The sequence below is a fragment of the Piliocolobus tephrosceles genome, chromosome 6, assembly GCF_002776525.5.
Source record: "Piliocolobus tephrosceles isolate RC106 chromosome 6, ASM277652v3, whole genome shotgun sequence".
Classification (NCBI taxonomy): domain Eukaryota; kingdom Metazoa; phylum Chordata; class Mammalia; order Primates; family Cercopithecidae; genus Piliocolobus; species Piliocolobus tephrosceles.
In genome coordinates this window covers 110,549,757-110,574,143 of record NC_045439.1, presented here as the reverse complement: position 1 = coordinate 110,574,143, position 24,387 = coordinate 110,549,757, and the positions used below count along the sequence as shown (strand labels likewise).

At 40.9% G+C, this 24,387-nt stretch overlaps 1 protein-coding gene across 6 annotated transcripts in view; it reads right to left on the bottom strand.

Moving 5' to 3' along the window:
* Nucleotides 1-8,799: 8,799 nt before the first annotated feature.
* Nucleotides 8,800-24,387, bottom strand: part of NEDD4 (NEDD4 E3 ubiquitin protein ligase) — a 168,020-nt gene continuing 152,432 nt past the window's right edge. For 5 of the 6 annotated variants that reach the window (XM_023228624.2, XM_023228619.1, XM_023228620.1 and 2 more), the window contains 11 exons: nt 24,038-24,267; nt 22,568-22,689; nt 22,410-22,480; nt 20,468-20,563; nt 20,052-20,125; nt 19,735-19,795; nt 16,077-16,136; nt 15,888-15,995; nt 14,853-14,949; nt 12,411-12,483; nt 8,800-11,871 (listed from right to left, as the gene is read on the bottom strand). In XM_023228624.2, coding sequence (XP_023084392.1) covers nt 11,769-11,871; nt 12,411-12,483; nt 14,853-14,949; nt 15,888-15,995; nt 16,077-16,136; nt 19,735-19,795; nt 20,052-20,125; nt 20,468-20,563; nt 22,410-22,480; nt 22,568-22,689; nt 24,038-24,267 — 1,095 coding nt within the window. In that variant the 3' untranslated portion in view covers nt 8,800-11,768. The remainder of the gene's footprint in view (nt 11,872-12,410; nt 12,484-14,852; nt 14,950-15,887; nt 15,996-16,076; nt 16,137-19,734; nt 19,796-20,051; nt 20,126-20,467; nt 20,564-22,409; nt 22,481-22,567; nt 22,690-24,037; nt 24,268-24,387) is intronic. The other variant, XM_023228625.2, reaches the window with a different exon arrangement.

Here is a 24,387-nt window from a genome sequence, read left to right as displayed (position 1 = left end):
TCTGTGCCTCTTGATATAAGCACGTTTGCCCTCTGAGTTCGTGCCCATGGACAGTAAACATCTTTTGGGTAACTGAATACTTGGAAGTATTTCATGACATAGAGATTTGTGAAATACTTCTCCTACACAAAACCCCAAGTGAAATCTTATGCAGATAAAATAATTCGGACAATGACCTATGCTGTGACAAAGACCATCACTGCCCACACCGGAAACTGTTCCAGCTGTTTCTCTTGGTCTGAATTGGCTTCAGGTAGACACAGCCTAAGATAAAATGGCAATGCTGAGAATATTGGTCTTCTAGGCTCTTGATCTTCTGTTTCAAGGCTCTTTTCCAACCTAGGAGAAATGTCCCTTTTTCTAACCTCTATCAATACTGGAACAGCTCTTATCTTTTACTGTCAATACATTTGGGGTCAGAAGTCTTTCCCTTTGCATTATAATTTCAGTCTTCTAAGTATGGAAATGAAAGGCCTTATTTGCTATTAAGTTTGGTCATCAGAAAACAGGTGGGGGCATATTTGGTTTTTCTTGAACCTCACCATTCCTGCTATGGGGGCCAGCCCCGAGAAAGAGCTACATTTAGTCATTTAGGAGACTTTAGGGTCATCTGCTATGTGGGATACAAAGGCAGAGAGGAGGGGCTCTCTCTCGCTCCCCTCCAGGGTCTGCTACCTTACCTGGTCGTCCATCCTGGGGCTGCCAGGGGCTTATTACAGGTAGTGCTTGAGACCACACAGACTCTAGTCCAATCCCTGCCAAGGAGCCTGCATCCTTGTGCTCTTTTAGGCCTCCCTAGCTCATCTCTAATCTCTATTTCCGTTTCTTCAAGACTCTTCCAAGGGCCTCAGAGCCCATTTTCATTGTGCTTCTCCTTCCCCAGGGCCACCTGGCCGGTTGCAGCCTCCCCACTCCCCATCCACGCAAACTTCTTCATGGAGGTCATAGGGCTGTTACCCAGCCGTGACGTTATCCACAGGTGCAGTGGCCAGAGCTCCTACAGCTTTCGGCCTTCTAGCACCTAGATGCCAAAGTGAAGAGAAGCAAGAGGACCACTTTACAATGCAAGGCACAGGCAAAGTCTCAGGTGAGAGCAAGTGCAGAGAAATTGGGCCTCGCACCAGGGAGATTGGGAATGGGAGCCAGGTCATCAGCAGCCATCAGGCTACGGCTGTGCGCACACATGTGCGGGTGTGGGGAGGAATTCCACCCTGAGTGGAACAGGACACCAGAGAAAACTGTTGGCAATAATTCTAGAACTTGGAATACCTAATAGAGACAAAAGAAAAACCTAAACGCCTCCTTTTGGCTAGAAAAACACTACCAATTCCACTGTTTATAGTCTCCCCCGACTTACCACTTACTCTATTAAGTATAAAATATATTAGAATTTGCTTATGAGAAGTGATGTTTGGTAATTCAATCAACTTTCTTAGTGTGCTGCACATATAACAGGGTCTCCTCATGGGCTAATGATTATTTGCTACTAACCTCCATATCTCTACCCACCTTTAGATCCACAGCCGCCTGCCGGCAGCCTCCCCTCTGACGTCTTCGTGATCCTGTTTGTTTCAGTGGCGGCACCAGCTCTCATCCAGCTGGCTCAGTGAGAGACTTAGGTGTGGGCCTACACTCCTGTCTGTGCCCTTCCTGCCCTTCCCTCTCCAAAAACAAGGGCAGTTCAGCCTCCCCACATCTCTGCATCCCGGCTTCTCCAGGCTGACTTCAGACTGCCAGCATCTCTCCCCTGTGTCATTGGAACGCTCGCCAAACTAATGCCGGCTCCCAGTCTTGCTGCCCCTGGAGAGAAAGAATGAACTTTCTAAAGTGCACATCCCATCTTACCACCCTTTGGCTTGTAACTTTTGAATAGTTCCCCTATTGTTGACAGGATCCAGATCGGATTCCTTTCACCATCAAATCCCTACTATTTCTCACAATATAATCTGCTCTTTCACCCATTGAGAGTAACTCATAATGGCCACTGATGATCCCTTGTTTGATTTCACTCTTTCTTTTTCATGGGCCACACGCACTGCTGAAAATTAGAGGGCTGGTTCCAGTTCAAAGCCTTCAGCTGGGCTGAGCTCCATCTGCAGTCGATTAGCCCTTCTGATCGCATTTTGTTATTCTCCTTGCACCAGAAAAAACAAACAGATGCCTCTCCCACAGTCTATGGCTTCCCCTCAGTGTCAGAGGTTGGCTCCCAGGTGACCCCCTGAGACCTCCTCAGCAGTGGCCTTAGCCTCCTAGTTGTCCTGTCTCAACACTGCTTGTGATTTCTAGCCGTTTTTTTCTTTTTTAAATTTTTGAGACAAGGTCCCACTATGTTGCCCAGACTGACCTCGAACCTCTGGGTTCAAGTGATCCTTACACCTTAGCCTCCCAAGTAAGCTGAGACTACTTGGCGTGCTCCACCATGCCCAGCTACCAGCTGTTTCTTTCCGATAAACCACCCTGGTGCCCATCCGCCTCCTCTGTTCTGGTGATGATCTTTCAAGGTGCTAGATCCAGCACTTCATACTGAATGCTGCTTCCCAGCTCTTCCCACGTTTGCTTCTGCCCACAGCTTCCATGACCTTCAGTAGGGAACACCTTCAGTATTGTCGGGACCACCTCAGAACTTGGGGGGCGACTCTCAGCAAAATTTCTGTCTCTCTAGGAGCTACAGTGGCACACTCAGGTGTGACTTGGGGGCTTAGCCTACCTCTAGGTAATCCACATCAGCCTCTCACCTGAGCCACCGCTAGTAAATGTATAACCTAAGTGAAAGTCATGTGCTTACAGCGGAAACATGGCTCCTCCTCGAACCAGACCACCATCCGTAAGCTCCTGAGTGTAAATCATATTATATTTTTTTATTTTTGGTGTAGGCATTTTAATCTGGCTGTGCATATGTATTTTCTAAACATTCTACAATCTGCACATGTTCCATTTAAAATAAAACAGAGTAAGTGATTTTAAAATTTAAAGAGGTGAAAGAAACCGTAAGAAAACAGATGCTTTAAATGAGGTGGTTTCAGCTGGGTGGGGTGACTCACAGCTGTAATCCCAACGCTTTGAGAGATTGAGTTGGGTGGATAACTTGAGGTCAGGAGTGTGAGACCTGCTTGGCCAACATGGGGAAACCCCGTCTCTACTAAAATTACAAAAAATTAGCGGTGGCAGGCACCTGTAATCCCAGCTACTGGGGAGGCTGAGACACAAGAATCGCTTGAACCCGGCGGGGGCAGGGGGAAGAGGTTGCAGTGAGCTAAGATTTTGTCACTGCACTCCTGCGTGGGTGACAGAGTGAGACGCCATCCCAAAACAAAAAAAAAAAAGATGGTTTCAAAAGAAGGCATAGATTTTATAAAAGAGTTAACAATTAAATACATGCCAGAGTACTACACAAACTTTTGGAGAACAGAAGACATGCAAAAGTACTTCCAGTCTTCAACATGAAATAAGTCCGAGCATTGCTTTGTATGTTTGTTGGCTATTTGTATATTTTCTTGTTTTTTTTTTGCTTCAGCTTTTAAGTTCCATGGTACATGTGCAGGAAGTGCAGTTTTGTTACATAGGTAAACATGTGCCATGGTGGTCTGTTGCACAGATCAACCCATCACCTAGGTATTAAGCCCAGCATCCATTAGCTGTTCTTGATGCTCTCCCTGCCCCCCGCCCCCACTGAGAGGACCCATATGTGTTTTCCCCTCCATGTGTCCATGTGTTCTCATTATTTAGCTTCCACTTATAAGTGAGAACATGTGGTGTTTGGTTTTCTGTTCCTGCATTAGTTTGCTGAAGATAATGGCTTCCAGCTCCATCCATTGCAAAGGACTTGATCTAGTTCCTTTTTATGGCTGCATAGCATTCCATGGTGTATACGTACCACATTTTCCTTATCCAGTCTATCATTGATGGGCATTTGGGTTGATTCCATGTCTTTGTTGTTGTGAATAGTGCTGCAATGAACATACGTTGGAACGTATCTTTATAACAGAATGATTTATATTCTTTTTGGTATATATCCAATAATGGGATTGCTGGGTCAAATGGTATTTCTGCTTCTAGGTCTCTGAGGAATAAAGTGACTGTGTGTTTGAATGTTGTTTGAATTTCAACATTTGGCTTTCCTGGAAGAACTTCTTCCTAGTCTCTGGGGTTCCCTGGAGGAAGCAAAATAATTTAGCAACACTGCTAGGTGAGCCGTTTGTAGCTGCCTCTCAATTCCTTTATGTTGTGTGGCAGTTTGGCCTTAGGCCCACGGATTCCAGTGCTGTCCAATATGGCAGCACCAGCTACGTGTGGCTATTTCAAATGTGGCCAGTCTGAATTAAGATGTGCTGTAAGCATAAGGTACATACTGGGTTTCGAAGACTTAGTACCCAAAATGGAAAATGTCTCATTAATAATTTTATATTAATCACATGTTGAAATGATTTTTTATTTTTTTAGATGGAGTTTCGCTCTTGTTGCCCAGGCTGGAGTGCAATGGGGCAATCTTGCCTCACTGCAACCTTGGCCTCCTGGGTTCAAGTGATTCTCCTGCCTCAGCCGCCTGACTGGCTGGGATTACAGGTGCCCGCCACCACGCTTGGCTGATTTTTTGTATTTTTAGTAGAGATGGGATTTCATCATTTGGCCAGGCTGGTCTCAAACTCCTGACCTCAGGTGATCCACCTGCCTTAGCCTCCCAAAGTGCTGGGATTACAGGCGTGAGCCACTGCGCCCGGCCTGAAATGATGTTTTGGATATACTGAGTTAAATAAAATAGATTATTACAATTAATTTCCTTTTTACATTTTAAAACATGGCTACTAGAAAATTTAAAACTACACGCTGCCTGCTTTATATGACTGTTAAACAGTGCTGGACTAGTCCTAAGATACTGTAGGCTCAACTGTGTCTTAATACGCCTTCCAAAGGTTTGCAGTATGTGCTGTGTATAACTCCCTTTCCCTACCTTGTCAATGCCTATATTAGTAATTAGAGGTCGTGACAATAAATCCCAAATTCCGTTTCACAATGTCTGCGGACAGAGATGGAGCAAGTATAGAAATTGAGCCCCTGGGGGAACCACAGATATTCCAGAGTCCTAGTAGTGGCTGAGTTAGTACAGCTTTCTTTTTTCTCTTCTCACACTTCTTTTGAAGGGGTAGACAGGGATAAAACATTACAGAATTCCTCATAAAACCGCACACCATCACCATCTATTCACAAGCATGACCCCATTCCAACAAACAGCAATACTAAAAAAGCGAACCTAGTTGGCTGCCATCCATCAATCACTGAGAATTTGGTTATCCCTTCAGAGGGCTAAACATAGGATATTTCACTGTCATCAAGTCTGGAAGAATATTTATGCTACACTTGGACTTATGCCCAGTGACTGGGTATTAACAAAGTCATTAATCTGGATAGTGTTTTCAAGTCCAGCATCAGTGAAAATCCTATTTGTTTAAACTGAGATTATCTTAGTTCACTGTGCTCATTACCTCCTATTAGTTTGAGAAAATACGCTTGAAATTCTCATTTATAAAATACTCTTGTTCCAGAAAAACAACTTTCAGGAAGGCATGATGTTTGCCTTGATAATAATTGATTATTTTTCAGAAGAGAACTTCAAGTCAGGACCTAAATAATGAATAGAGTATAACTCATGAGCCTATAGTTACGGCTTTAATCTTTGGTTAATTTCACGAGGAGAAAAAACTTTGTTCGAGAGTCATATGATTGCACAGGAACTTTCAGTTACTTGGGCGTTTGGAGGCCCTCCCTTGCGCTTCTCTCCAGAGATTTAAAGCAGTTCTAAACACATCTGCAGAGAATGATCAGCAGCTCTGGGCTGTGAACTGCTTTCTTCCCTTCATGGCTCTAGTCTGATTTGGACCCACCTCATAATCCTGACCATGATTTCACTGGAAAGACACCAACCTTCCCAGTAAAAGGAGCAATTATGGCTTTTCATTCCTCTTTATATAAGAAGCAAGATTGTAAGGATGAGTTGAATATAATTTCAGGCCAACGCAACCTTCTGGTAGTGAGAAAAATATGAATTGATGGCTCATCTGAGAGTAGTGACTTGTGAATTTACAGCTGCTGAAGTGGAATCTTACCGGCTGTTGTTAGCATTAGTTTATCTAGCTGGCCTTTCACTGACAAAGAGGGAAAAATGAACTGCACATTATAAAATTAGATATATATAAGTGTTTTTCAAGGTGAATCTCCATAATCCTTTTCTATCCTTAGCCTTTACCTTGTGGAAGGCAGAATTTTCTAGTAATGATCTAGGAACTATCTCATCCTCCTAACGTATGCTGTTTATGAACGTGATAAGATCTTGGTCCCATGACTGTTCTGCCTAAGGCACAATTTTCTTTTCTTTTCTTTTTTTTTGAGATGGGTTTTTTTTTTTTTTTCGTTTTTTTCTTTTTTTGAGTCAGAGTTTCACTCTTGTCACCCAGGCTAGAGTGCAACGGCATGATCTTAGCTCACTGCAACTTCCACCTCCCGGGTTCAAGTGATTCTCCTGCCTCAGCCTCCCAAGTAGCTGGGATTACAGGCATGCGCCACCACGCCTGGCTAGTTTTTGTATTTTTAGTAGAGACAGGGTTTTGCCATATTGGTCAGGCTGGTCTCAAACTCTTGTCCTCAGGTGATCCACCTGCCTCGGCCTCTCAAAAGGGCTGGGATTATAGGCCTGAGCCCCCATACCTGGCCAGTACAGTCAATTTTCAAAAAGGAAAACTATTCAGGTGTGCCCGATCTATTCAAATAAATCTTGAAACGCAGAGAACTTTCTCAGTCTGGTGGCAGAAGAGGGCAGCCAATTGGGAAATCGGAGATCAGAAGCATGAGAGGCATTGTTGGCTTGAAGAGGGAGAGAGGGCCAATCCATGAGGAATGTCGGTGACATCCGAAAGTTAGAGTGCCTCCCAGCTGCCATCCAGCAAGAAAACAAGGACTTCAGATCTGCAGCTACTAGGAACTGGATTCTGCCAATAATCGGAAAGATCGTGGATGCAGGCAATAGCCCCAATACCATGATTTTGGCTTTGAGAGACCCTGAGCAGAGAACCCTAAGCTAAGACCATGTGCACTTGTGACCTACAGAACCCTGAGATAATAAACGGGTATTGTTTTTAGCTGCTAAGTTTATGGCAATTTGTTGTGCAGCCCAAGAAAACGGATACATCTTGGTAATTTGTTGGATTCCATAGCTTTTCTTTGTTGTGGTTCCTAAATCCACTGAGTTTACAAGCTGTGTAGCCTTAGGTGTCTTACTTGTCCCTGAGCCTATAAAACTTGTCTCACTGAGTTTTTATGAAGATTAAATGAGATCCACATAAAGTGTTTACTGCAGAACTCCGCACTCAGCAGGATCTCAATCAAGCTCCCTCTCTGCTTGAATATTTACGTAGTCCCCAATATCCACCTAAATACAGAGCTCCTGCACATTTTTGCAGTTCCAGGCACACCATACGTGCTCCCAAATGGATTCTATACACAAACAGTCTTTTAAAGCTCAAATTCATCAATATTTGCATTGGGAAATGAACATACGAAAAAGATGGATACAGAATTGTGTTTGTCCTCAAACTGCCCAGAAGTTTGTAGGACAGAATTACATAAACAAAGAATTGTAATGCAATGTCTTCTACACTAGTATATACCAACTGCTGAGGCCACAGCACCTTTCCACTGTGTCCAGAAAGTGGAATGACTTATTCAAGTAGACATGAGAAACGAAAGCACTCAGGTGGCATTGAGTCTGCCGTGATTAGGGGCTGGAAGGACTCTGATCTGGAGGGGAACCAAGGGCTCCTGAGTGAGGTATGATGGAAGGTGGAACTGAGACCTTAGGCTGAGGATGGACTGCACTCCATGCCAACTTCCATGCTAACGGGTTTGTGCTTCATGCTTTTGGCTCTGGGGAGCTCTCAGGTTTTCTGGCAGTACAGTAACCTGATCAAATCTGTGTGCTAAGAAGGAAACACTGGTTGTGATGGAGGTACTGTATAGGATGCATTGCAGGGGAAGAGATGAGTGGAACAGAAGCAGAAGGCTAGTGTAGTGATAGGCTTTAACTTTCAAGGAAAATATACAAAAATCTACTAAGACTCTTTCTTCATAGTGAGGTCCTGACATTCTAATCTTAGTTTAATATCATTTATAAAGTAAATATCTGCCATGATGGACAGCAAAGCAAGGACTTCTTGTACAAGTGGGGCATAGTGTGGGTTAGCTGCTGTCCAAGCTGGCTAGAACAGGAAGGGTGGAAGCAGAGGGCCATGGCCTGAGCCCCCCACATTAAAAGGTATGGTCTGGATTGTGGCAGAAACGTGGGGCTGGAACAGCACCTTCCCAGGCTGGCTTGAGTGGGTGGGAGTGGATTCCCTTCTAACTGGGAAACTAATTCTCATGTCTGAGAGGAAGGAGGAAAAGACACTTCGTTCTGAATTAACACTCGGAACTCTTTTTCTCATAGAAATGATGTTATAAATAGTGGTTGGCTACAAGACTGGCTTCTCTCATCAGCAGCAAGGTGCCTGAAATCCAGTCCATTTTTAACTGTTAATTTTATCTTCTGGATATTTCACTAACAACCAGACTTACGCATATGACCTTTTTGTAAAGTGGAAATTGATTATCTGTGGTTGAGAGTTTATAATCATGTTAGTTCATCAGGTAATAAGTTTAGGATTGCATTGAGAATTTAACATGTTGCTGTAAGGAACTAGACCAGAAGACATCACCCAGCATACTGACTTGGACACACTCCTATTTTATAATGAACCACAGCTGTGTTTTTTTAAATCAGAATAAACTTTATTTGTGGATTCAAGATTTTAAAAAATGATTTTATACTTTACAGTGTGCAATAAATTTTGATACATCAATCTTGATATATATATTTACCATATCAGAAGATTTTAAAAAGTCAAACAGTTTATAATCAAAATGAATTGTGTTTAACTTGATACTTATATGGAATAACTTCAGTATTATAAATAAAAACCTAAAACAAACACCATTTAAATTTGAGTTCTGATGAAATGTATTTGTAATACAATTTTATGTTACAATTTTTTAATCAGATGTTGTAGGTTAAAGTTATATGCTTATAATTTCTAGAAACATAGGATGTCCTTGCTTTATGAAAATGATCCTACTGACTGTCCAGCAGTAGAATGCATTTGAGACACTTTTCTATATGGGATAAGGGCCTGTGTTGCTTGATGCACATTCCTTCCAGACCATGAGCCCCCAGTGGGAGAGGAAGGGGATGAAGGTCTGCAGCTGGGGACTGGTGGCAGTGAGTCTGGTCTCATTAACACCGTGTTCTATGAGTTACAGAATCACCCAAATGAGTATCAGCCAGATAAAAAGAAAGCTTTGTATTTTCTCATGCTTAGATACTTCGCAAACATAATATTTAAATAATTGCAGCAAAATCCTATTTTAACAAAAGTAATTTTCACATTCCATTCTACATAATGAAGACATTTCCAAAATGCATTGGCCCACATTACTATTACTTTGCTGATATGAAGAAAAAGAATTATGATGGTAAGATCCATATACAGATATACACATGTGTATCTATATATATTTATGTATTTAATATCAGATATGCTCCTACTTCCTTGTCTCTTAGAAGTCACTTTACTTTTAAACGATTCTTTGGGAGTGTGGTCAATTTGCACACCTGACTTGACACAATCTGATGGTCAGCACAAAGCACCTTCTGATTGTATAACACTTTACAAAGTACTTTTTGCTTTCTCATCTGTCTGGAACTTATGACAATCTGGCATGGCATTGAGGGTGGGCATGATTATTCTCATTTGACAGATGAAGAAATATGAATCCAGAGAGGTTAAGTAAGCTGCTTCAGTTCACATGGCTGGTGAGAGATCAAACCAGGACTATACCCGGTGCTCATCCTTGACTGCTGGTTGACAATGGTGAAGACAAAACGCAGGGTATGTTGATCTGTGAATTGCTTCCCCCAAACCATGCTGATGATGTGGTGTTTGGAAAGTAGAAAGTGGTTTTGCTACTGTCGTATTTCAAATTTCTATCAGGTGCTAATGAGTACGCATCATGTCATACCCCAACAAACTTAAACCAAGAACCAGAGGTACTTTTTACAGTTCTCACAGGGTGTATATATATATATTTAAGAAGATTCACAACATATATTTACAATTATTCCTAAATCACCAAGATACCATACTGAGAAATAGGTTTTATCTTTTTAAGAGCATTTTCTATATAATCATTACAATATAAGGATGAAACAATGTAAGTATGAAATATAAATACAGTCTTGGCATACTTTATCTTTGCAGGTGTGCTGGAACCTAGAACACTTTCCCTTTTGCCTTATTCTGCTTACCCCTACTTTTGATTGTTTTACAAATTCATCGACACATTTGCAAATTCCTTGAGGATCAGGACTCAGCTTCTCTGAAGCTGACAACCCTTACCCCAGAGCATAGCACAGCGCTATGCACGCAGCATTCAATAAATATTTGATGAATACATGTACATGGTCTTTATGTACTTGAGTTTGGTTAAAGGAAGATTCGAACTGTAGCATTTTGCCTAGAGAGTTCTGGATTTGTAATAAAAACATTGTCTTCATAGTAAACAGTATTTTTAAAAGGCATAAGAAATAGTAATAAATTTAATACAAATTATGCATTATAACAACTCTTTGGTTATTTTAAACAAATCATTTGGTTTTTTTTACTAGAGTGATACTAAAAATATAAAAATGCAACTACAGAAATTAGCTTAATCTGTAAACATAATAAACCCTGTAAACATACATTTACTACATAATTGTACAAGTGTAAAGAATGTCTAGTAAAGGCAAGTGCTATCCACTTCATTTAGTTCTTCAAGGCATACTTAGAAATACTGCTTTGTGGATCTTTAATGTTTGAAGAAGGAATTCTTCTAACTACACTAAAATGAAAAAGTGATGACTATGCCAATGGTCAAGAGGATATGCAGGCAAGAGAAAAAGGCTTTAATACTTTTTACTCATTGCAAATATGGATTTGCTTCACATGTCTTATGAACCACCTGTTTAGTAAAAACTGCGTATTAACAAAAGCCAAATACTTTGAAAGTGAAGAAGTAAACAGTTTTTCTGTGAGTTTCCAGGTATAACTTACCTGGAAATACAGGTAACACACTTTCCAAGTTTTTTTCCAAAAATCTAGGCAGTAAGGTGCGTAAGGCAGGTCTACAAAATAATAAATAGCTGCGAGTAGCACTAAATATATTGTAGTTTACTCAATAGTAAAGTATTTCTTTTTTCAAATTTCAGTTTTCCATCTCAAAATGCATCAAACTTTTCACACATGACACTTATCACAAATATTTCACAGTTATCATCTCAGTAGTTTAAGAAAAAACAGCCTGGCAAATACTATACAAGAGGTAAATGTTAAGGACAAAATTCACTAAGTCATACCGGACTTATATCCTTATTGCGTGAACTCTAAAGCCAGGTGTGGTAGTGCCTGGCTTTAGGAAGGCACCTAGCTCTAAAGACAGAATGAAACAACTGTGTAAATGCAACACATTATTTAAAAGTGATTGAAAATAAGTTGTTATACTATTTCTTCAAATGCTTTTTATATGATTTTCTTCAAGATCTGGGAAGAATCAGTGGCCACATTTTAGTAGTTCCCTGGAAAATTTTAAGTCAAGATTTTGGTTATAAAACGACGGCAGTGAAAACACTATACATGGTTATTTGTGATCTAATCAACTCCATCAAAGCCCTGAGTGTTTTCAATTGCCATCTGAAGTTTATCCCATAATTCTTCAAATGATTCATAAGGTGGCAGGTCCAGGCGATTAAAACTGAAAGAACAGAGAGGAACTGGTTATGAAAGTCACTGAAAAAGCAGGTACCACTGAAAGACACTGAAATAGCAGCAAACAGAGCAACGCTGCTATTCATGATGAGGATGTGCCAACACCACCAAAATACGTCTTTTCACCAGGGGTAGAAGTAAGATGTAGGACTGGGTTCTGGGCATGGATACTCTGCACGACTCCTTGTGGAGTCCTGCCCCCACCACATCTTCCAAATGTCTGAGTTCCTCTTTCATTTCAACCTCCAAAATGGAATGTTCTAGCCCCTCTTGGGACAGCCCATCACTCAGCACTCAGTTTAGATGGGTCTCTCTGATCTTCAGCTACCTGGACTTCAAGCCCGAGCTGACTTGGTAACAAAACACACGTTTGTTGGGTTAGTGTCACCAACTCCTCCTTACCCCTAATCCATACCTGCCACCGACATAACACAGAGGAGACTAGCCCTGCTGTAGCTAGACTAATAGTCAGAGGAACCTCACTCTCTGAGGCTTTGTTTTATCAAGGTCCAAACAACTGCTTACCAGGTATGAGCTCTTGGCAGCTTTTCAGGAGTACCCCACTGTTCAACTGTAAATGACTGTGGTCCGTTTGAACCTATAAGGAAGAATGTATTTGGTTTCATTTACTCTCTACAGGGATCTCTAGGCATATCAAAACTTTTTCTAGTGTAGAACCTACACACACAGGGAACTAATCTGGTTTATTTATTTATTTATATTTTAGAGATGGGGGATCCCTCTGTCACCCAGGCTGGAGTGCAGTGGTATGATTCAAGCTCACTGTAGCCTCAAGCTCCTGTGCTCAAATGATCTTCTTGCTTTAGCCTCCTGAGTAGCCAGGACTACAGATGTGCACCACCATGCCTGGCTAACTTTTACAAAAATTCATTTTGTAGAGATGGGGGTCTCACTATGTTGCCCAGGCTGGTCTTGAACTCCTGGCCACAAGCCATTCACTCTGTCACCTAGGCTGAAGTACAATGGCATGATCTCGGCTCACTGCAACCTCCGCCTCCTGTGTGCAAATGATTCTCATGCCTTAGCCTCCCAAGTAGCTGGGATTCCAGGGGCGTGCCACCACACCCAGCTAATTTTTGTATTTTTAGTAGACACGGGGTTTCACCATGTTGGCCAGGCTGGTCTTGAATGCCTGACCTCAGGTGATCTGCCTGCTTCAGCCTCCCAAAATGTTGGGATTCCGGGCATGAGCTACTGCACCTAGCCAACTTAACATACTTTTTATTGGCTATCTAATATTAAATTTTAACATTTTGAAATAACTTATTTCTATAAATACAGAAGAATTTGACTTTATATTCTAACACAAACAACTCTGGCTCTCTGTGTGGCATATTTGCCCCAAATTTCAAACAGTGCATGAAATCAGTGGATGGTTAAAGGGCTGGGTTACATAAAAGAGGGAAGAGAGGCCAGAGATGGAAAGGGGCATTTGTTTGCCCTGCCTTTATTTTTCACTACCAACTGATTAAGGCAGAGAAGAGAGAGGAAGGGGAGTCAGGTGAAACCACGAAAAAGAAAGAGGCTATGAAGTCCAATTAGGCAAAGAATGACGGAATTGGTTAGTGGCAAAGCTGACCACTTTGAGTGGTTACTCTAGGTAGAGAAGTAGCAGCTGCTTGATCAGTTCTGCAAACACACATTAATGAGGCTTGGCAAGCTGACCAGATTTGCCATGAAGAAAGGGTTTAGCTATCCCATCAGATGGTCAGCTTCTATTTGCACAACAAATTCAGCTTAGCAATTTCCTAGGCAGCAGTCCCGACTTCTAATCCCCAGGACAATCCTAATCTTACTCGTTGTTCTGAGTAGGGCTCCCACTTCAGCTACACCCTTTCTAAAAGATTTATTCTTGGATTCTTGGTATCCTTAAAAGCAAGTAAATATCATTCCAATAAATAGAATATGAATCAATGTAAGAAAAGTTGCTGCAATCTACATCAGAAATGGCACTTTTAAACAAAACACACCTCCAGTTTTATACATCAACTGAAAAATAATTTGATAGAATACATAGAATCTTACTTTACTGAAAACTGCATTAACTATTCTAAAAATCAAGAGATATGTGCAGTCTTCTTCCCAGTCCTGGCGCTTCCCCCAGGAAATGAAAAATAGTAGACTCCTATCTTGAAAGGAAAAAAAAAAAAAAAAGATTTCATGATCAAATAAGTTTGGGAAACAATGCTTTTGTTTTCTTCTAACAGGAAAGGTTCTACACAAGTCCTGAAGAAATCCATTTAACTTTGTTTAGTCCAGCATTTCCCTAAAGGTATTCAACTTAAATACACTTAGTGACATTCTGTGAAACTTCAAATGCTATCCTGAACTATCACATTAGAAGTAACGCTTTTTCTTTTTTTTTGAGACAGGGTCTCAGTCTGTCACCCAGGCTGAACTACAGTGGTGTAATCTTGGCTCACTGCAACCTCTGCCTCCCGGGTTCAAGCGATTCTACTGCCTCAGCCTCCCGAGTAGCTGGGAGTACAGGTGCGCACCACCAAGCCCAGCTAATATTTGTATTTTTGGGTAGAGATGGGGTTTCACTGTGTTGGCCAGGCTCGTCTTGAACTCCTGACCTCAAGTGATCTTCCTGCCTCGGCCTCCCAAAGTGCTAGGATTACAGGCGTGAGCCACCCCTCCCGGCCAAGGTAATGCTTTTTCTGTAACTGACGCATACTGGGCATAGACTCTGAAGTGACAGAAGGGAAAGTGACCCAAGTCATCTGATGTTTCCAGTTTTCCCCTGTATTATCTGATTAGAAGGTGTAGATATATTTTAGCCTACTCCAGTGTCTCTAATGGTATCTTTCAAAATCTTAATTCTTTTTAAAATTAAGCTAAATGTTAGTAAGTGATGGAAGCGTGAGGATTCATCAGCCATCAAAAAGACAATAGGCATCACTCTGTTTTTTTTTTTTTAAATGATCTATGGAAAATCCTTACCATATAGTTCAGCAAATCCATTCATAGGCACCCGAGATGTGCCAGTGACAAACTGAAGTAATCTTATTCTTTTTTCCGAATCCATCATTAAAACAGCCTGAATAAGATAAAAACATCATTTAGGGAACAGCACTGGGAAAAAGGTAAACAAATTATCCTGAAACATAAGCTATCAGAATTTAGCTAGAATATTAATAATCCCTTACTAGATGTGGATGTTTCTTTTAATTACATTTTTATTTATGGGTGGTTTATAAAGTTCTTGAAAACTTTATTTGTAAGGCTACATGGTAACTTTTTAGAATGGGATTATAACCTAATGAAGTAACAAAATTTCTCTTGAGTTGTGACTTACGACTTTTAAAAATTATATGCTGGGCGCAGTGGCTCATGCCTATAATCCCAGCACTTTGGGAGGCTGAGGTGGGCGGATCACTTGAGGTCAGGAGTTTGAGACCAGCCTGGCCAATATGGTGAAACCCGTCTCCACTAAAAATACAAAAAAATTAACCAGGCATGGTGATGCATACTTGTAATCCCAGCTACTCGGGAAGCTGAGGCAAGAGAATTGCTTGAACATGGGAGGCGGAGGTGGCAGTGAGCTGAGATTGCACCATCACACTCCAGCCTGGGAGACAGAGCAAGACTCCATCTCAAAAAACACATTATATTAATATTATTGAATGGCATACACATTTCTCTATGAGACATTTTAAAAGAGCCACTCAGGAGTCCCTCGGAATACCCTGCAGGTTATTACGAGTTCTTTCAGAGTCCCTACTTTTAGTAGAAAACTAAGTGCCTGTCTCAGCCTGTCATTCTGCTTACTACTTTCTGAACATTTTACTTACCTAGTAATAGTTAGAGACCCAGAAGGTGCATGTATACGGTACAAAATCAAAGATCATTTTTGCTGGTCTGTATATTTTTCTGTGTCAGTTAAATGTAATCCACCAGTATAGTTAATCAAGAGTTGACTTAAATATGATTCAATCTATCAAAAAGTAATTTACGAAAATAGAAGTTTCAAATTACCTTCCAAAACCACTGTATAACCTGATGATTCGCACTGTAGCCATTTTTATACTTTGTATGTTCCCTCCAGTCATTCACATCGACATCTCCCAGTCCACACATAAGAAGCTATGTAAGAAAAGTCAAATTACAAACAAGGAAAATAATGGGTTCGAAATTTCTGTTTCAACATAAAATGTTATGTCTTACCTCCAGTTCATTTTCATCAAAAATTTTGATGAGATCCTGTGGTATTAGTTCAAAGAATCCCTAGAAAAAAATGTATTTAAAAACCTGATGGACAGGGCCAATAGCCTTTCCTATGCTTCAGCTTCTGCGTGCTACTGGAGGAATCCCACAGACACACAAGTTTCTACCACTACACAATCACAGGCTCTTCACTGAGATCTCAATATTGGCCAGAAAATGTACATGTGCACAGTCTGTTCTCTCATTTATTCCTCAAAGTGGCTTTTTTAAAAACTTCCTGTGGCCAGGAACGGTGGTCCATGCCTGTAATCCCAGCACTTTGGGAGGCTGATGTGGGCGGACTGCTTGACTCAAGGAATTTGAGACTAGCCTCGGAAACATGGTGAAACACCGTCTCTACAAAAAAATACAAAAATTAGCCAGGCATGGTGGTGTGAACCTGTAGTCCCAGCTACTGGGGAGGCTGAGGTATTCCAGCCTTGGCGACAAAGTGAGATCCTGTCTCAAAACAACAAGAACAACAACAAAAAACAAATTTGCCATCCTTCTCAAGCCTCCACATCACCCCTTCTTTACCGTAGGTAAGTATAAGTTCTATTTGAGGGAAAACAGAGGCAATTATGCATGATGGAACTCCCTCAAGCTTCTGCATCCCTGCGTCCCAACCATCACCAACACCTGTCATGGCCTCATTCCTGCCGCAGTGGAAGACAGAAGTGCCACCTCTTCTTTCAGGCTAGGCCTGCACCTGTGCTTCACCTGCTCCTCAGGGAGGTCATCTCACTAGATCTCTTTCTCTTTATTGGCTCACTCTCTATGCATTTAAATTTGCTCAAGCCATATCTACCTTTAAAGCAAACAAACAAACAAAAAACAAAAACAAAACTAATGACCCTCTTTTTCCCTTCACAGACAAGTTCTTGACAGTGTTATGCACCTAGCAAATCCATTCACTCACCTCCCATCTAACACTCAACCCATTGCAATCAGACTTCTACACTACAGCTTCCTTGAAATTGTTCTGGAAAAAGTCAAAGACGGCTTTGCAGCTATATCTAACAAACACATTTAATTCCTTATCATATTTGACTTCTTTGCAGTATATGATTAAAACCATCTTTGCTATTGAAACTCTCTCTGCTCTTGATACCTTTCTGTCTGCCTTTGTTAATTTCCTTATTTCCTTTACAGTCTTTTTTTTTTTTTTTTTTTTCTTTTTTCTCCTATGCCCTAACCTGTCCATTCATAAACCATCCATTCAAAACAACAGTTAAGACGCTGGTGTTCCCAGTTCTCTCTCCACATGTCAGGCCATCCACTTTCACTGCCCTTTCACATTTTCCATTGTATCAAGTTCGCAGCTTCACTACACATAGGCAAATGATCCCCAAATCCATACATCTCTATCCTTGAATTCTCCCTTTCTGAACGCCATTCAAACGCACATGAAGCTCTGACCACCACCACTATCTTCATTCCCTTCCCATTCCTATCTCAACTCCCTCACCATTCCCTTAATTCCTTACCATTTCTCACCAGATTATGTAGCACTTTCCCAACTCTCCTGGGAAGTCTCTGCTGCTAGTGTTGCTCTCCTCTAACTCGTTCTACATAGCACTTCCAGAATGATCTAAAACACAAATTGAATCTTGGTGTCTTACTGGTTAATAGCCTTTAATGCTACCTTCCTTCCCCCTCACTGAAATTCAGAGAAAACTCCAGACTCTACCGCTTCACACACAGGCCCTGTATAAGCTGGTCTGTTAGCTCTGCAGGCTGATTGTTTCCCTCTTGCATTCTCTCACCCAGCATACTCAACTGCCTGTGGGTACAGCCTACCTTCCTGCCAGACTTCACATACGCTGCTCCTGCTGCTTACAACTGCATTTCCCTCTTCTCCATGGTTGGCCAATCCCTCTAGTCCTTCTTTGTCCCTTCCTTTGCCCCTCTCTGGTTTGCACTCTTCTCTGCTCACCTAGCACTTTATGCTTGCCTCTGTTCATTTCTCTCTTTACATCATACATCCCTTAATAGCAGGACTTATGTCTTTTGGCCTGGTACAGCACCATACACATAGTACTCAAGACGGAATTTATGAAAGAGTATGTGATACACACACACACACACACACACACACACTTTAGAGACAAGGTTTTACTCTGTAGCCCAGACTGGAGTGCAGTGGTGCCATCATAGCTCATAGCTCACTGTAGCCTCGACTTCCAAGGCTCAAGTGATTCTCTAGCCTCAGCCTCCCAAGTAACTGTGACCATACGCACATGCCATGACACCAAGCTAATTTTTTTTTTTTTTTTTGGAGATGAAGTCTCGCTCCATTGCCTGGGCTGGAGTGCAGTGGCGTGATCTCAGCTCAGTGCAACCTCTGCCTCTCGGGTTCAAGCAATTCCCCTGCCTCAGCCTCCCGAGTAGCTGGGACTGCAGGTGCACGCCACCACATCTGACTAATTTCTTTGTATTTTTAGTAGAGATGGGGTTTCACCATGTCGGCCAGACCGGTCTGATACTCCTGACTCAGGCAATCCACCAGCCTCGGCCTCCCAAAGTGCTGGGATTACAGGCATGAGCCACCGTGCCCAGCCTAATTTTTAATTTTTTATAGAGATAAGGTCTCCCTATGTTGTCCATGCTGGTCTCAAACTCTGGGCTCAAGCAGTCCTCCCACCTCATCCTCCTCAAGTGTTGGGATTATAGGCATGAGCCATCACGCCCAGCCAGATATTTATTTAACAGAAGAGTGTAAGTTATCTTAAGAAATGAGTGCTCTGACAATCTGTCTACCAATTGGGGAAATTTTAAGTAACTTACTAATTTATATTCTGAATAAAATATAGCCACAAAGAAAGGCAGCTATATGTCTTCACATGTAAATATCCCCAATAAATATTTGATAAAAGAAGAAAGTAGGCCGAGTGCGGTGGCTCATGCCTGTAATCCCAGCACTTTGGGAGGCCAAGGCGGGTGGATCACTTGAGGTCTGGAGTTCGAGATCAGTTTGACCAACATGGTGAAACCCTGTGTGTACTAAAAATATAAAAATTAGCTGGGCGTGGTGGCGGGCACCTGTAATCCCAGCTACTCAGGAGGCTGAGGCAGGAGAATCGCTTGAACCTGGGAGGTATAGGTTGCAGTAAGCCGAGATCAGGCCACTGTATTCTAGTCTGGGCGAAAGAGTGAGACTCTGTCTCAAAAAAAAAAAGAAGAAAGTCAAAAAACAAAACGTCTAAGGTGATCCTATTTAGAAAAACAAACAATACGTTATACTATGCCTAAAGCACTCTTGTTCTTTTGCTGTCCTAAGGTGAAGGGAATGGAATAGGGAAAAGGCTTGGGGGAAAGGGGACCTGTCAATGTTTATTGTCTAGACTTCTTGAATGACTGAATGAAATATTTAGTTAATATAAAAATATAATTTAGAATGATTTCACAAAACAAGCCATACACTTGTTTTTCTCAGATGTGATGAGGCCCAATATTTGAAACTTATGGGTGCAGCACACCAACATGGCACATGTATACATATGTAACAAACCTGCACATTGTGCACATGTACCCTAGAACTTAAAGTATAATAATTACAAAAAAGAAACTCATGGGTTATACTATGAAATTATGGGAGAGCAAATAAAAAAATGAATACCTCTTTAAAAGCAGCCATTTGCTTCTGGATTCGGTTTACAAATCGCCATTGTATTACAAGACTAAAAAGAAACAACATTTCATTTTCATGTGAACCAAGACAAAATTCTGAGTCACAATTATTCTAGTTAGAAACAAAAACTAAAGGCTAGCTGAGCCCAGTGCAAAAGCTGAATACGAGTGCTTGCTACCGCATTGTGATAGAGAAAAAGAACACTGAGATTCTGGCCAAGGGGACAGAGAAAGATGGTAGCAGAGTCCTTTTGGAGTAAAGTACAAAATTATGTCCCATAAAATAATTATTAACAAAATACTTACTAAATATATTCCTTTTTGTTCTTATTGGTGACAACTATTTCTGATCCACCATTTTTCAGCTCATGTTGGTGTGTCTAAAATTAAACACAATAACTTGATATGTTATTTTACTGAGAAAAATTTAAAAAAGTATACATATTGTAGTTATACAAGAAACCTGGTGTTTTAAATTAAGTCCAGTCACAAGTTAAAAGCTAAGGAAACTTAAAATATTAGTTTTACTAAAATAAATATGGAATGAGTCAAATGTTAAAGAAAGCACAAATTCTTGCTGAGAGACAACTTTTGTTATTGGAAAATAAATGTAAAAACAGAGCCTAGGAATGTATTCAGTGTACATACTAACATCTAAACATTTGTTTCACAATTTATGTGAAACATTTGTTTCACATTTTAACTGATCAAAATTCACAAACCTGTCCGAAAAGTTCTTCATCTATGATAAACCTGAGGTCCAATTCTGTTGGGTCATTTTCAAGAATCCATCTTAGAGAATTGTAATATTCACTATCCTAGATGGGAAAGATTATGTATTTAAAATTTGTACATATAACACACCTGAAATTGCCAAAAAAAAAAAAACCAGTATGTAGAGGGTCTGAGTAATTGGGTAAAAGATGACAGGTCAGATGCACATCCTTTACTTACACACATAAACAAAAATGTATGTGTGTATGTGTGTGTATTACAAAAAGAGATGGATGACAGGTAAGGGCAAGAGTAAAAATGCACCAATCAATCAATCAATCAATCAATCAAGTGGAGCCTACTTAAAAGTTCAGAATCTATGTTTATGTAGAAGCAGTGGAGGTACAGATTGTATTATCCAGTTAAAGGAATGAATACAGAAGTTTTCAGATACAACCTAACTTTTGGCTTTGGATATCCAGGAGCACTTAGCACATTCCTCATATGACTACGTGACTATAATGTTTTATTTTTATTTTTTAATTTAATTTTTTTTTTTTTTTTTGAGACAGGATCTTGCTCTGTCCCTCAGGTTGGAGTGCAGTGGGGCAATCGTGGCTCACTGCAGCCTCGACCTCCTTGGCTCAAGTGATTCTCCTACTTCAGCCTCCTGAGTAGCTGGGACGACAGGCATGCACCACCACGCCCAGCTAATTTTTGTATTTTTTGTAGAGACAGGGTATCACCATGTTGGCCAGGCTGGTCTCAAACTCTTGACCTCAAGTTCCACACGCCTCAGCCTCCCAAAGTGCTGGGATTACAGTTGCGCACCCCTGTGTCCGGTACTGTATGTGAAATGTTTAAGTAGCTATGAGGAGGCCATTGTTTATACCCAGCCCAAGTTAAAGAAAAATCTCTAAATAAATATAGAGGCTCAATGAACCAACTCAAATAACTGTGCAATCTTACGATTTATAAAGAAGCACACTGTTTGTGCTGTTAATATGTAATAAGAAAATAAAAAATGAACTCGGTACTAAGGAAGATGTCCTAGAATTCATGTGTACACACATTGTGTGAGGCTATTCAGCAGCACAGGAAACAACGTGGCTACAGTCAGGTGTTTAATCCTTGGGCTTCTGTTTTTTTCTAGGAGCGTAACCATAATGCTTTGCCTTTCGACTGCCATTTAAAAAATATACACCATTTGGTCGGGAGCAGTAGCTCACGTGTGTAATCCCAGCACTTTGGGAGGCCAAGGTGGGTGGATCATGGGGTCAAAAGATGGAGACCATCCTGGCGAACATGGTGAAACCCCGTCTCTACTAAAAATACAAAAATTAGCTGGGCGTGGTGGCGCGCACCTGTAGTCCCAGCTACTCGGGAGGCTGAGGCAGAGAATTGCTTGAACCTGGGAAGCGAAGGCTGCAGTGAGCGGAGATCATGCCACTGCACTCCAGCTTGGCAACAGAGCAAGACTCTGTCTCAAAAAAAAAAAAAAAAAAAAAATATATATATATATATATATATACACACACACACACACAATATTCATCATAAAAGATCGTAATGCAAATACTGATTCCAAAGACACATAACTTGTACAACCTATTGAAGTATTTAGTGGGATGTTTACTGTTATCTATAACTTACTCTGAAATGCATGAAGAAACTAAGATAGGCTGATGGATAGACAGATAGGTATGTGATACAGTAAATCTAGAAAAAAACCAATTGTGAGTAGTGGATATACAAGTGTGTGGTATAAAATTCTTCCATCTTTATTAAATGTTAGAACATTTTCATAATAAAATGTTGAGGAAAAAGTTCATTTGTATTTTGAAACATGGTAATATATTAATTTCCACGTCATTAAAAGCAAATTACTCAAAATGTTCAAGTTGCTTATTAAATTATACTTTGTCTAAACTACAAGTGAAAAAGACATACCACAGATTCCATATCATGAAGGGTTATTGGTTTGTGAAGCATCATCTTGTAAAATGGGCGGATGAAAAAACCTTGCAAAAAACCAAATACATTTAGGATGATTACCAAGTGAAAGAGAACAGGTAATTACATTGTAAAAGTTTATACTTAATACTAACCATCCAACAGTTTGCCATGATAAACTGCCATTCCAGCTACCCGACCAATAAACTTGAAGTAAGAGAGGTGATCTTCGTTACACAATCCAGAGTTTGGATTTATCTGTAGGGTGTAATTGTCCCTGTAAAGACAACCCCATTTAAATACTTCATTTGAAAAACTTTAATATGACAAATAATTATAAATAATCTTCCTCTTTTAAGAGTTGTTTACTACTGTTAGAACCACATTCCTCCACTGAATTTAATGGTTTTAAAAATAGTAATTTCTGTCAAAAAGTGGAAATAACCCAAATGTCCTTTGGCAGATGAATGCATAAACAAAGTTTTGTTTGTTTGTTTGTTTTCGAGATGGAGTCTTGCTCTGTTCCCCAGGCTGGAGTGCAATGACACGGTCTCAGCTCACCGCAACCTCCGCCTCCCAGGTTCAAGTGATTCTCCTGTCTCAGCCTCCCAGGTAGTTGGGATTAGAGGTGCCCTCCACCATGCCACAAAATTTTTGTATTTTTAGTAGAGACAGGGTTTCACTATGTTGGCCAGGCTTGTCTTGAACTCCTGGCCTTGTGATCCACCTGCCTCGGCCTCCCAAAGTGCTGGGATGACAGGCGTGAGCCACTGTGCCTGGCCTAAACAAAGCATTATATGCAAAAATAATGGAATATTATTCAGCCTTAAAAAGGAAGGACATTCTGATACATGCTACAACATGGATGAACCCTGAAGACATCATGCCAAGTGAAATGAGCTGGTCACAAAAAGACAGATACTGAATGATTCCACTTATGTGAGGTACCCAGAGGAGTCAAATTTACAGGGACAGAAAGCAGAATGGTGGCTGCCAGGGAATGGGGAGCAAGTGCTTACTGGGTATGGAGTTTCATTTTGGGAAGATGAAAAAGTTCTAGAGTTGGATGGTGGTGATGGCAGCACAACAACATGAATGTACGTAATGATTCTAAATTGTGTATTTAAAATGGTTAAAACGGTAATTTTTTTTTTTTTTTAGACGGAGTCTCGCACTGTCACCCAGGCTGGAGTGCAGTGATGCAATCTCGGCTTACTGCAAGCTCTGCCTCCCAGGTTCATGCCATTCTCCTGCCTCAGCCTCCCAAATAGATGGGACTACAAGTGCCCGCCACCACGCCTGGCTAATTTTTTTTTGTATTTTTAGTAGAGATGGGGTTTCACTGTGTTAGCCAGGATGGTCTCAGTCTCCTGACCTCGTGATCCGCCCGCCTTGGCCTCCCAAAGTGATGGGATTACAGGCGTAAGCCACCGCGCCTGGCCTAAAACGGTAAATTTTATGTAACGTGTATTTCACCACAACTTTTAAAAAAGTCACTTCTGAAGCAACATTAGTTAAAATTGCCCTTTTCTGGCATGACATATATTTTCCTTGTATCATTTGACTCTTACTTTTAAAGCAGTGATTTTTCTTTTTCTGCCTATAATCATTGTAAAGGTACTTACGTAGCAGAATATTCAAACAACCCATAATAAGGGTTAAACATTTCCTTTGAGATCAGAAAGAACCATTCTCTGGCGACTCCTCCATAATCCAATCCCTTTTCACCATCAAACTCAATCCACAGTCGAGCCTTGAGGAAGTCTGCCCTCTTGACACCCATAATTCTCCGGTAAGAGTCCTCAAGAACAGTTGCTCGGCGAAGTTTCATTTCAAATTTGTTTGGAATGTCATTCTGAAAATCCAGAGGAGAGACTTACTGTTTAAATCAGTTCAACATAATCACAAACCTATCTCTCATAAAGTTATAACATTCCCTCTACACCCTGTGTCCAAGTCTCTTTTTCCTTACGTA